This window comes from Fringilla coelebs (genome assembly GCF_963513975.1).
Source record: "Fringilla coelebs genome assembly, chromosome: 20".
Lineage (NCBI taxonomy): Eukaryota > Metazoa > Chordata > Aves > Passeriformes > Fringillidae > Fringilla > Fringilla coelebs.
The window spans coordinates 644,241-656,385 of NC_140046.1; the positions used below are offsets into that span (position 1 = coordinate 644,241).

At 50.2% G+C, this 12,145-nt stretch overlaps 2 protein-coding genes across 2 annotated transcripts; one reads left to right on the forward strand and one right to left on the reverse strand.

Annotated features, from left to right (window-relative positions):
* Positions 1–350: 350 nt before the first annotated feature.
* TNFAIP1 (TNF alpha induced protein 1) lies at positions 351–10,089 on the reverse strand. Its single transcript, XM_084219375.1, has 7 exons — positions 10,016–10,089; positions 8,407–8,842; positions 6,791–6,960; positions 6,030–6,119; positions 5,891–5,943; positions 5,103–5,298; positions 351–4,775 (listed from the first exon to the last, which is right to left on the reverse strand). Exons 2-7 carry the CDS (start codon positions 8,621–8,623, stop codon positions 4,557–4,559), a joined length of 945 nt encoding a protein of 314 aa, XP_084075501.1. The 5' UTR covers positions 8,624–8,842; positions 10,016–10,089; the 3' UTR covers positions 351–4,556.
* A 17-nt stretch (positions 10,090–10,106) lies between these two features.
* On the forward strand, positions 10,107–12,132 carry IFT20 (intraflagellar transport 20). Its single transcript, XM_084219377.1, has 4 exons — positions 10,107–10,330; positions 10,528–10,613; positions 11,177–11,280; positions 11,706–12,132. Exons 1-4 carry the CDS (start codon positions 10,204–10,206, stop codon positions 11,785–11,787), a joined length of 399 nt encoding a protein of 132 aa, XP_084075503.1. The 5' UTR covers positions 10,107–10,203; the 3' UTR covers positions 11,788–12,132.
* Positions 12,133–12,145: the final 13 nt, after the last annotated feature.

Below are 12,145 nucleotides of genomic sequence, written 5' to 3' on the forward strand. Positions count from 1 at the left end.
GAGCGGGGACAGGGGGACGGGGAGACGGGGAAGACAGCGGGGACAGGGGGAGACAGCGGGGACAAGGGGACAGAGCGGGGACAAGGGGACAGAGCGGGGACAAGGGGACAGAGCGGGACAGAGGGGGACAGAGGGAGAAAGCGGGGACGGGGAGAGAGAGCGACAGAGGGGGGACAGAGGGGAGGACGGAGCAGAGGGGACGGAGCAGGGGCGTCATGGATCCCCCGCTCCACTGCCGGCCCCGGTCCGGGAGCTCCAACCCCAAACCCACGGTGGGGATCGCATCGGCAACACGGAACAAAAGTTCCAGAGATCCACACCACCAAAAGTTATGATGTTGGAAAAAAATCACAGAAGACAAAATATAACACTTTATTAAAAATTAGTGTTCTATTTCCTTTTAATGCACTGGTGAAGCACTTTAATCAACAGGTAATTGATTAATTACTGCATTTATTAGGTACTTTGTCTGTAAAACTGACCCCTAAAAGTTAGACATGAAAATAAAACAAAGACTGAATCTCTAAGAAAATAACTTGATCACAGAATGTCAATTTAAACGAGATCAGCAATCATATTTGTTATCCTCGGGATATAAAATATCATAGAAATCCAAAAGAATCCTTTACTCTCAATAAACAAATTAAGTGTCGGCAACCCTGTGAGGTAGGGGAGGGTCTCACTCATTCGGTTGGATGAGAAGTGACACACATGCAGAAAACAGAGCCTGGTGTCTGTCCCTGAGGGAGGGCAGAGCTGGAACAGGACTCCCGGCACTCCCTGTCCCACAGCACAGGGGAAGGGGCTGCGAGGTGAATGCCAAGGATTGTCACAGAACACAACCTCGCTGTGGAAGGCAGGGGCTGCTGGGCAGACCCATCCAGCTCAGGTGTATCTCCAGTATTGCCTGGAGAGAATTCTGTCTGAAAATGAAAAACCTCAAGAAGAACAAAATCAAACCAAGCCCACAGTAAGCAATGCCCACTCAAACACAGCTCTCGGTGACAGCACAGCCCCTCCAACACCCTCCCTGTCCATCACTTATTTTCTGTTTTAACCAAGAAGTGCAAAAGATAAAAGTCGCTGGAGTGGAACATTGCAGCAGGATAAATGTCTCCTGTTCAAAAACCAGAATGTCAAGGTGAAGGTTAAGCAGTGACTTCTGTCTGGGTGCTGAGCAGCAGCTGGAGCTGAGCCCTGCAGAGCTCTGCTCTGAGCCTGCTGCCCCATTAAGCCGAGGGCTCCTTCCCTCACCCAGACACCAAGCCTCCCTCCCTGCAGAGGGCCCGAGGCGCTGCCAGGGCACTGGCACTCCCTGTGGGAAATGCCCCGGCTGGCACCCAAGGGCTCCCACTCACTCCCTCATTCAGGGCACGGCCTGAATGCACAAAGCTTTGACTAAATTTAGGAGTGAAGAGGACAGAGAGTCCTGTAAGAATGACAGCTAATGTAGTTACAATTCACACCCTACAAGAGGGGCAAAAAGGCTCTTTTTTTTCCCAAAGGCTACTCCAAATTCCCAGGCACACCGTTAATGCACCCACTGATGATGGCCTGGGTGAAGTCAGTACAAATCTCAACTTGCAGACAAACACATATAATTAGAAACCTGCATTGTCTTAATCTGTGCTTAATTTGAGCAGAGATCCTTGGAGAGCTCACTGCAAACCCACCAATGCTGCCTTTAGACTGCGTCATCCTGCTCCCTGCTGCTGCTTCTGCACTACTGGCTGTGAACTCATGTTCTAGAATGTCTAAAACATTCCTGCCACAGTAATTAATAGCCTTCAATCATGCTTAAGGTGAGAATACAAAGCATGTGTTACATCTCAACTCCAGTACTCGAAATGAGCAGAACCTGGTGGGACAGAGAGTGGAGCAGGGCATGATTTTGGGGCAAGGGAGATTCAGAGACAGCCCGTGCTGGAGCAGCTCCAGACACACGGGACTCAGGAGAACCTACAGCGAAAGGAAAAGGATATCTGCACGGCATAACTGCTGACAGTTCCTACTGATACTCTGTATTCCACAAACACCAAGAAGATCCTTTGCACTTGGTAAAAGATTCTCACAACCCAGATGGTTCTCTAAACTGTTTGCTTCCCAGGTTAATTAATCTAAATTCAAATCAGAAATTAATACTACTTGTTGGCTGTGGGAAATAGGGAAAGGAAAATGAAACCAAAACGCAGGCTTTTCTCTGCTTTTTACAGTGTAACAATTCACAAGTTGGGTCCATTTTGTTAATGAATCCTGCGAGTACAGAAAGCCTCTGGAATAGCACAGGGATCTGACATTCTCTTTCACACACTCCTTCCCACACCTGTCCTTCCCAGAAAAAATAAAAGCAAACATGACATTTTTCTGCTTATAACTTCATTTAAACACAGTTTTGCAAGGCTATCAGCACCACTTACTTACTCTGTTAACATACACTACGATAGCAACAAGAAAAAATAATATAAATCATTTTTCAAGAAACAGAAGTGCCACGTTTTTTAAATGGCATCAGCCTTTGTTACAAGACAGAAAAAGCACAAGATAATAACTTGAAGCTATTAAATGCAGCACATAGACCCCATCACTGCAGCCTCTGCTGGTGCCTTCTAGTTAAATAGCATCAGTGGAGGGAAAAAAATTTAAAAATCCACATCACACTCTAGCAGAATTAGAGAGAAATACCACAAAAATCTTTGTTGGAACTAAATCTCAACAGCTGTATTTTCCCTGGCATAACAGAAGAACCAGCTGGAAAACAAAAACTTACAGAAAGAAATATAAAAGAAATTGCTAGGATTATTACAAATTTCAAGAGGCCTTTCACAAGAAGGCAGGTGCATCCCTGTGCAATGCTGCTTCCTGAATGTGAGAAGAATGAAGTGAATCCTGCCACATGTAGAGGCAAGAAAATCCAAAAAGTCTGTTAGTGTTTTCTTATTAACCCACAACATTTTCATTTTCAAAAACCTAAATGAGTGCAAATAATTTTTTGTTCCCTCCCCTGCTTCTATTACTCCCAAACCATCTAGATCTCAATTCTCCTTAGGAACTCCCTGCAATAATTTGGGATCATTTTGTTGTCGGGCTTTTGCAGTAATTTTCCTTAAATCTTACAGGTGGATTTGGCAGTGGTCAAAGCAGCTCAGGACTGACCACTGTGGAATCTGGAGCTTCGTGACCGAGTATGATATGGGAACACAAAGGCAGCTGTGGGACATATCCAAAGTATCCCTGGCTCCAGTGGGCAGCCAGCAGGAATAACCATGACAGTGGCAAAACTGCTACCTGCAGCTCAAACGTACAAACAAATGCTTAAAAATACAACAATGGCTTTTCATACTGAACTTGAAACTGTTTCTACAAAATTTCCAGAAATTTCCAAATTTTCAGAGCAGACTTGACCCCCACCTCCTGAAGTGCCCTGTACAATTAGCACCCAGCCAAGCACTCAGAATAAAAGTGATTATTTCAGTTCAAAATCCAGTATAAGCCACCTCTCTCCTGTGCTCAAAGGCTCTCACAGTTCCATGCTAGAACAATATCTTCACAGCTGTTTTTCTTCTTCAACTTCTACCCTCTAGAAGGGATTCAGGACACAGAACTTGAATTCACATGTTCTAGATTTAGAAAACACTGTTTAGCCTGTATTTCTTCAGGCGCTGCAATTTTTCCCCCGCTGCTTCAGAAATTTAACATCAAATAGCACTTTTAGGCCACAGGAGGAAAAGAATGTAAAACCAATTCCCCAGATTGCCCTTGTTTATATAAACAGGATTTCACAGTGACAAGCTTCAACCAGGGCAACAGTGCCACAATCTGCTCAAGTTTGCTTACTTCAGGTTTCTTCCCTCACCATACCCATTTCCTCCTCTCCTGGGACAAGTCATTACCTACACACTTACATTTTCAGAGATTTCCATTTTTCACATGGAGAGGCTGGATGAATTGATTCTTACCACTTTGGAAGAGCTTGCCTTGGAATCGATGATTTTAAAGACACTATCCTGGAACACAAACCTTTGCAAGTGTTCTGGGGACAGGGGTGGGAGAGCACACACAGGTGCAGCTGACCGGCCAGCTAAACATTTCTCCTGGGGGTTATCCTGTGTAGGGTCTGCCAAGAGCAGCCGCTTTCAAGTTCTCTCTTCAGTATCTTGATTTAATAACTGCAAGTTCCATTACACAAGGCCCTGAAAGGGCAGCTGTCTGAAAAGAGCTTTTCAAACCACCCCACCTGACTCAGGAAGAGCAGTGCTGCTCACGGCAAGGGGGAAACTGGCAAATCGTTAGACAGGAAAGAGCAACCACAAACCGAGAAGCAGCGCTCCACATCCCCTTCCCAGCAGGAAGGGGGGCCGGCCTGCAGGTAAAGCACAAGGCGCACAGCTCACACCTCAGTTCTCCGAGCCCTCGGCCTTTAGCGCCGCTCCGCGCACACCAATCCCCGTTGCTCTTCCAGGGGGCCGAGGCGCCCCGTGAAGATGGCTGTCCAGGGGAGCGCCCCTCCTGCCCCGGGACGAGGAGGCGAGCTGGAGCCTGCTCAGGAGGCGGCCCGGCTAGTGGCCGAGCTGGCGGTCGTCGTAGGTGCTGTACCTCTTGACGTGGATGCGGCGCACGCGCTCGCGCAGCTCCAGGCCCTCGTCGTCCTCGCTGTGCGAGGCCTGGCTGCGGCTGCGGCTCGTGGCCTCCAGCAGAGAGTTGTCCGGGACTCGGGGCGTCTCGTACAGCAGCACGTTCAGCGTTTCCTCATAGATCCGCGCCTCGGGGAACTCAACCTGCAAAAGACAGCACGTGTCCTGTTCCTCAGCCGTGCGGGAAAACAGCTGCGACACACACCCACGTGTGAGCCATAAACCCACACGTTATAGAGAGAAAAATGTCTGGGAAAGGGTTACTCCCACCAGGTGGCCTCCCTCACCTAATCTTTTAGATTGCTCTAGAAGGGAATACAGTATCTCCGATTCTTAACATTGGACCCTGGTACCTCAGCTGCACCACTGCAAATTCAAAGTTAACTCCTGAAGTTAGAGAAGCTCTGCAGACTCCTGAAGCTAATCAGGACCGTTTCTAACCCGCAGCACGGGCAGGTGAAGCTCCATTACCTTGGTTTGCTTCTTCTCCGTGGCGTAGACGATGGAGGTGCAGCACACCTCAGCCAGCTTGCGGCCCTGCCCGTAGAAGGACCAGCAGCAGATCTCGTCCCCAATCACATCCTTGATGAACAGCACTCTGCCGTTGAACCGCAGGGACAGCTTGTCAAACAGCTCAATGTTCTTCAGCAAGTTGTCATCAGAGTTACTGAAACACAGCAACAAAAGCAGGAACAGGGCTTTTCAAGCAGCCATCTCTGCCTGTTCTGCCAGCTTTCAGCACTGATCCAACTGCAGAATACAAATAAGTAGTGACTCACTGCCGCGTGCTGCCAAGAAAAGAGGGGTGAGAGCCCATTTCAGATACAAATACACTGCTCTGACCCCATGAGCAAACACACCAGCCTTCAGAGGTGAACTTACACAATTAATAAGGACAGCACAATGTCCCAAACCATTACATCAACTATCCATGCTCAAGATGATCAAACCCCACTTCACTGAAGTTTTCTGGCGTAATGACAGCACAAGTCCAGAGTCTGTGTGTGCTGGAAGGGCCACGTGCTCGGCATCCTGCACACCACAGACACACTGCCAGCATGAATACATTATTTAAAAAAAAAAGTTTTACTGACAGACATGCAATGTAGGGCCCTAATTACTTTTCAAAACAAGATACACTTGTCAAAACCCAAAAGAAACCAAAAGAAGCAAAGTTAGATCATTCATCATCATCTTCCACTCCCACAGTCAAAAAACAACTTTTCCACTAAAGTGAGGGGAAAAAAGAAGGGACATACCTGGTGTAGGAGTATTTATTGTTGCTTCTATTATACAGCAGTTTAACAACAGGCTGTTGGGAGTGAGAGAAAAGAAGAAAAGGTAAGTTCTGCGTCCCAATACATTTAGCATAAATCCACAGTTGAAAAGAGCAGTTACCTTCATTGATGACTCTATCAGTCTCTCCTCTTCTTTTGGAGAGGTGATAATAGGGATGCTGCAGACAGGTTCATACAAGTCTTTCTTGTCCTGTTTTAATGAAAGAAGAAAGAGAGGAAGTAAGAAAGGGATGCTAAAGCTGACATTGCTGCTGCTGCCTCCTTCAGCCCCTCCAGCCATGTTCCCAAACGCTGCGATGCACAGGAAAAGAGCTGGGTTGCTACAGTAACCACACAGCTTACCTTGATCTGCAGCCCAGAATCACAGCACAGATTTCTTATCCCCGGAAGGCAGCAGTAATTGAAATATTGGAATGCAGGTGGATGTCCTCAGCTATAGCCAGGACAAGGTCTAGTCATACTTAGTTTAAGTGGGTTTAATATTACATCTTTTCTTGAAGAAAAGGATAGAAGGAGTCTGCATAGTTTTCATCAACTCAAACCACTGCACAGAAGAGCATCAGCCACTGTGAACCGAGCACTTGGCAGAACAGGATGTCACCAGCATGAGCCAGCCCTCAGGGACATAGAGCAAAACCCACGTGTGGGCAGGACAGGCCATGTCCCCAGATCCCTGGGGCAGCACAGGCTGTGTCCCCAGATCCCTCACCACCTGTTTACTAAATCATATTTTAAAAATGCCTTCTATACCTCAGACTTGGTGCCATCTCTAAGGCCATGAAATAATCTCCCAAGTTGTCTTAAGTAAATTTTATAAGCCAAACAGCCATGAAACACTCCACAGTGTGCTTCCGTTCTTACCTGCAGGGCTGCTTGGCACATGTCCACTAAGCCCTGGATGAGATAGTATTTGGCTTCTGCCATCAAGGCTTTGATCTCCTGCCTGTGTTTTGGAAGTGCAATTGTGTCGTCTCTGAGATAGTTTAATATCGTTCCAAAGTGCTTCCCACAACGGTCTATAAGGATCCAGCCTGAAAAACAACCAACACATTTCAGTCACCTCAACACAAGAGGCAAGAAAAAGCTCCCTGGAGAGGTTAAACAACACTGAGGTTTCCTGACACTGCTCAGGACACTTCTCCCATTTCACCCAGTGGAAGTCCCTACTGCATTTGAGCAAGCTGAAGCTGGTTCAAGAACAGAACCTGACAGTGGAGCCCCTTTAGTATTGTCCAGATGCTCCCACTGCTTTCCAGCACCCCAAAAGCACAGCCCCAAGCTAAAAACACTCAGCTTCCAGCACAATGCACTGAGATTGCTGCAGAAACCCAACTGCAGGGCTACACTGTGATGCTGGGCAGTCAGAAACTTCTTAGAGCCAAGGAAGGACTAGAAGAGTGAATTCACCAATGATTGCAACAAGTAGATATGGATAAGTTCTGTGGCCTAATAAGGAGGATTTGGCAATTCTCCAAACACATCTGCTGCTGCTGTTTGGAGTTAAAAAGAGAGAGAAATGTTCTGAAGATGCTAAAAGACAGATCAGCCCAGAAAACCCAGTGTGGGGGAAAAGCTGTTCTAGTCCCCAAAGAGGAGCAAAGAACAGGACAGACAGATCAGGAGGAAGCACAGAGGGGATGAAGCAGAGGAAGCAGTAGCAAATGGACAAATTCTTGCAATTTTACAAAATCCCTGAAGTCACATTCCCTAAGGAAACAGGATGTCTGATTGCTGCCAAACAATAGCAGGGAAGGATGCACACACACACAAGGCCAAACCCTCTCCCATAACACGGAAGGCAGGAAAAAAAGTGTTATTTTGGAATCTAGGTACAGAAAACAACATAGGAAAGTAAGCTAAACACCTGCTGGACTCGCCAGTTGAAGCTATCAGAACATGACTCTCATTTTCCATCCAGGCTGAGGCTCTTACACAAAATTGCCTGTTATGCCCTTTATAACGTATCAGGGATTTAAAATATCCTGTGTCCAGCTGGAAGTGACACACTGGCTGACTGATCCTTAAATGCTGCCATGGCACCATGAGCCACGACTGAAACATGCTGCTCAGGAAAAGAGGAAAAAAAAGGATTTTTCAACAAACAAGGCAGGCTATTCTGAGCCTCAACACTGAAAACTGCACGTCCCTCCTTGTGTGTGTGGTTTGAATAATACCACTGCTCGATGTGACAGAAATGACAACCCACAGACTGTTTGTTCAGTCTTTACAGCAGCACCACCAACCTGCTCACCAGCTGCGAGGGCAGGAAAGAGAACCAGTCCTTCCCCAGTTCATTTGAGTAACAAAACCAGGTATTTCTATAAAACCAAAGGATTGCAAGCACCAACAGGACTTGCCTGCCTCATGTTTCCAGTTATTTTTGGCATATATAATTCTCTACATCCTTAACGGAGTAAAACCACCACCAAACCCCAGCTGTTTTACAAAGCTGTTAGCAACGAAAGCCACACCCTTACCTTCCTTGTCGGTGAGCACCTCCATCCTGCCGCTGAACATGGCCTTGAGCATGGTGTCGTGCCTGGTGAGCACCTGCACCGTGGTGTAGTACAGGGAGCCCCCAACGTTGAGCCGCACGTACTTGTTGCCCAGGCTGCCGCCCTTCAGGCCGCCGGCCTTGGGCTTGTGGCCCGCGGCCGGGCACAGGGCGCTGCCCAGGCAGGTGTCCCCCGACATGTCCTTCTGCAGGTAGATGACCACCCTGCAGCGCGTGGGCCGGGCCGGGCCCGCCGTGGTGCCGCCGTCACGCCTCAGCCCGCCAGCACGGCGGGACAGGGGCCGGCATCACCGAGGGGTCAGCACGGCCAGAGGTCAGCACGGCCAGGGCTCAGCAGGGCCAGGGCTCAGCACGGCCAGGGCCCCACAGCCACTCCGCACACAGACTGCGATGTCACCCTGCAGAAGAGACACTTCCTAAGGACACAGCTACGCACATCCTGACAAAACACGAGTCGGTATTTTTCAGACAATTGATGCAGCCAGCGCGGTGTCACACTTCTGAGGCACGTGAAACTCTTCCGACTTCCTGTTGTTGCATCTCCAGCCAACACGGCAGGAGGGCCCGGCTCACACGCTGCTGGAATGCAGCTCCCCCTCGGCTTCCCAACAGAACCCAACTCTCTCTGAGCCCAGCTGAAATGCCCTGGAAGAGCTTCCTGCCTCTCCTTCAGCTGGGGTGTGTGTGCATCCCCCTGAGCGGGGCTTGTTGATGTTGGTTTGACTTTAAACCGGAGACACAAATGTCTCTTCAGATGCCTCAACACTGAAAAGACAGACCACAAGGTTCTATTTTCTGGTAACTCCTTTCATTCAAAACTCTCCCGCATCCATCCTGGAGCCCCGACCAGTGAACGTAGTTCTAATTTGAAACGAAAATAAACAAGATAAACAAGACTCTCCACTACGTACACCACTGTTTGTCACTGATACCGTACTTTAAACCCTCAAAATCCCCTTTTTAGAACAGTGGCATGTTTATAACAGCAGCCAGACCGAAGCCGTGAGGAGACAGGAATCTAGCCGGTCCGACCGAGCTCCTCAGAAGAGTCCGCGGTCAGCTCCGTCCCTCCAGGCAGTTTCTCACTGCTCGGACCGAAGAACGAAGCTAAACACGAGCAGAGAAGCTAACCTCCCTGCCCAGCCAGCGCAGGCAGGAGCCAGCACAACTCCTCGAAGTGGTCACTGAGGAGCTGCGAGGCCTCTGCTGTAAACAGCCAGAGATCTTTAATTACTCCTTTTGACACGACCGAAAGCTCCCCACATCCCTTCCTGCCCCGCGTGGGGAAGCGGGACGGGCTGCGGAACAATGGCCCCGCAACGGGACCCGCCCCGGCGCAGCACGGCCGGGAGAAGGAGCGACCCGAACGGCTCGGGAGGAGCCGAGGGTAGCGGGGCGGAACGGGAGCCCTGCCCCGGCCCCGCTCCGCCCGAGCCCCCCGCGAACGGCGGCACGGCCCGGGAGAGGCTCCGTCTGCACCAGCCTCAGGGGAAGCGAACAAAGCAAAGCCGGCCCGACCCCGCTCCACGGCCCCGCGCACCGCCCGGCCTATCTCTCTCTCTCTCACTCACCCGCCGCCGCCGCCCCTCGGCCCCGGCCCGCCCCGGGAGCCGCCGGCCCGGAAGAGTTTCCCCGGCTCCCGGCGGGCGCAGCGCTGGCGGAGGCGGGGCCGGGCCGGGCGGTGCCGGAGCAGCCCGAGCCCGGCAGTGCCGGCTGAGGCCCCGTTCAGCTCGGCCCCGCTCCGCTCGCTGCCCCGGCGATGGCGCAGGCGGCGCTGGGCGCGGCGGGGCTGCACTTTGACGAGCTGAACAAGCTGCGGGTGCTGGAGCCCGAGGTGGCGGCGCAGACGGCGCAGCTCCGCGAGCAGTGCCGGGCCTTCGTGGACAGTGAGTGCCGCGGGCCGCGCCGCGCACCTCAGGCCTTCTCTCGCCCCTTTCAGCTGATTCCGCCCGAACCCTAAACCCTTCCTGTTTACTGTGAACTCTAAACGTCCAGCTGCATCTAAAAACTATACGGCAAAGCAGGAGCGTTAGATTTCTTTAGGGAAGTCCTGGGTATCACTTGACGATTTTTTTCTTTGCAGAAACAGCAGAATTTCAGAACATAGTGGGCAGCTTGATTGAGCTCGTTGACCAACTGGCCAAAGCCGTAGAAAGTGAGAAGATGAAGGTACTGTGCAGTAAATTCCTCATTTCTTTTGTGCTCTGTCTTGTGTGGGGCCTCTCTATCCCCCCCTCCCTCCCTTTACAGCAGAAGCAACGATTCTCTGTCAGTGTCCAGCTTCCCCTGGGATTAACTGGGCCTTCAAAATTGATACTAGTGATAATGTTAATCAATAATTATGAATTAATGAAACTTATGACAGTGTCATATTACTCACACATGAACCAGTCCTGCTCTCTCTGCTTGTCTATATTTCTGCACAGAAACAGAATGTGTGCTTTTTAATCACTCTATCTTGGTCAAATTTGTCCTCCAGAGGCAGGAGAGGCCTCTGGTAGCCTGAGCTTGTCTGGCTGTAGGACCAGTGCCCAGTTTGTGTCCAGTATAGTCACAGACTTTGTTCCTCTAGTTTGGGGAACACCAAGCTCCCACCAACCCCTCAGGAGCACAGCATCACCCTGTGTTATTGCTGGCACGGCTGAAATGCCTCACAGGCAACCTGCTGGGAGGGAAAGGGGCTAAAGGAGTTAACCAAAAACCCTCCACACATCCCTGCCCTGTCCTGCCAGGCCATCGGGGCACGGAACCTGCTGAAGTCGATTGCAAAGCAGAGAGAGGCTCAGGAACAGCAGCTCCAGGCTTTGATAGCTGAGAAAAAGATGCAGCTGGAAAGGTGAGTCTTGTGTTCGGTGCTCTGGGGTGTTGTGCAGGCTGGGAAGGCTCAGGGTGGAGACAGGGCTGACTGCCCGTGCTGTGGGACCCTTGGCTGGTTCAGACAGCCCCACCTGCATCAAAGGTGTGTCCTGGCCAGAGCACATGGGAACAATGCCACAGGCCTGGAGTGACCTTCAGGCCCTGCAGTGAACCAAAGAAGGTTCAACCCTGAGGACTTCAGGGCTGAACAGAGGCAGCACGGGCTAGGGCAGTGCAGAACACCTGCATCAGCCTTGTGTCGGGCTGATAAAGAGCTGCTCTGTGTGACTCAGGCACCTGCTGCTTACAGGTGACTCACACAGGTAGCCAGCTCCCCTCCCAGCTCCCCGGGCTGCCCTGACCCCCCTCACACGGGGGTCCTGGACCCTCTGTTTTGTGTCACAGGTACCGGATTGAGTACGAGACTCTCTGCAAAATCGAAGCGGACCAGAACGAATTCATCGACCAGTTCATCTTCCAGAAATAGAGGATTTTAAGATAAAAACCAGCTCACATGGAAACTTGACCATTCCAGGATCTTGAGAATTTCAGAAATATGCAATTTCCACTGTGCAGGGGTGCAGATGGTTTGTACAATGGAGGGGCTGTACCTCGGTTTGAGTGTACCATGCCAGTAAGAAGGGCTGACAGCTCACAGCTGCACAGACTGTTCTGGCCTTTGATTTTATACCAGTTTTGTACAGTCAGTAGTTCTAATTCAAATTCCAGTTGAATTAATGCTACTGGTGCTTTGTTGTGTCGCTTTTTGAAGTCTAGAGCTCTTTCATAGAAATCAGAAAATAAATTACTGTTCTCAGACTGTCTGGCTGTACCAGAATTAGTTG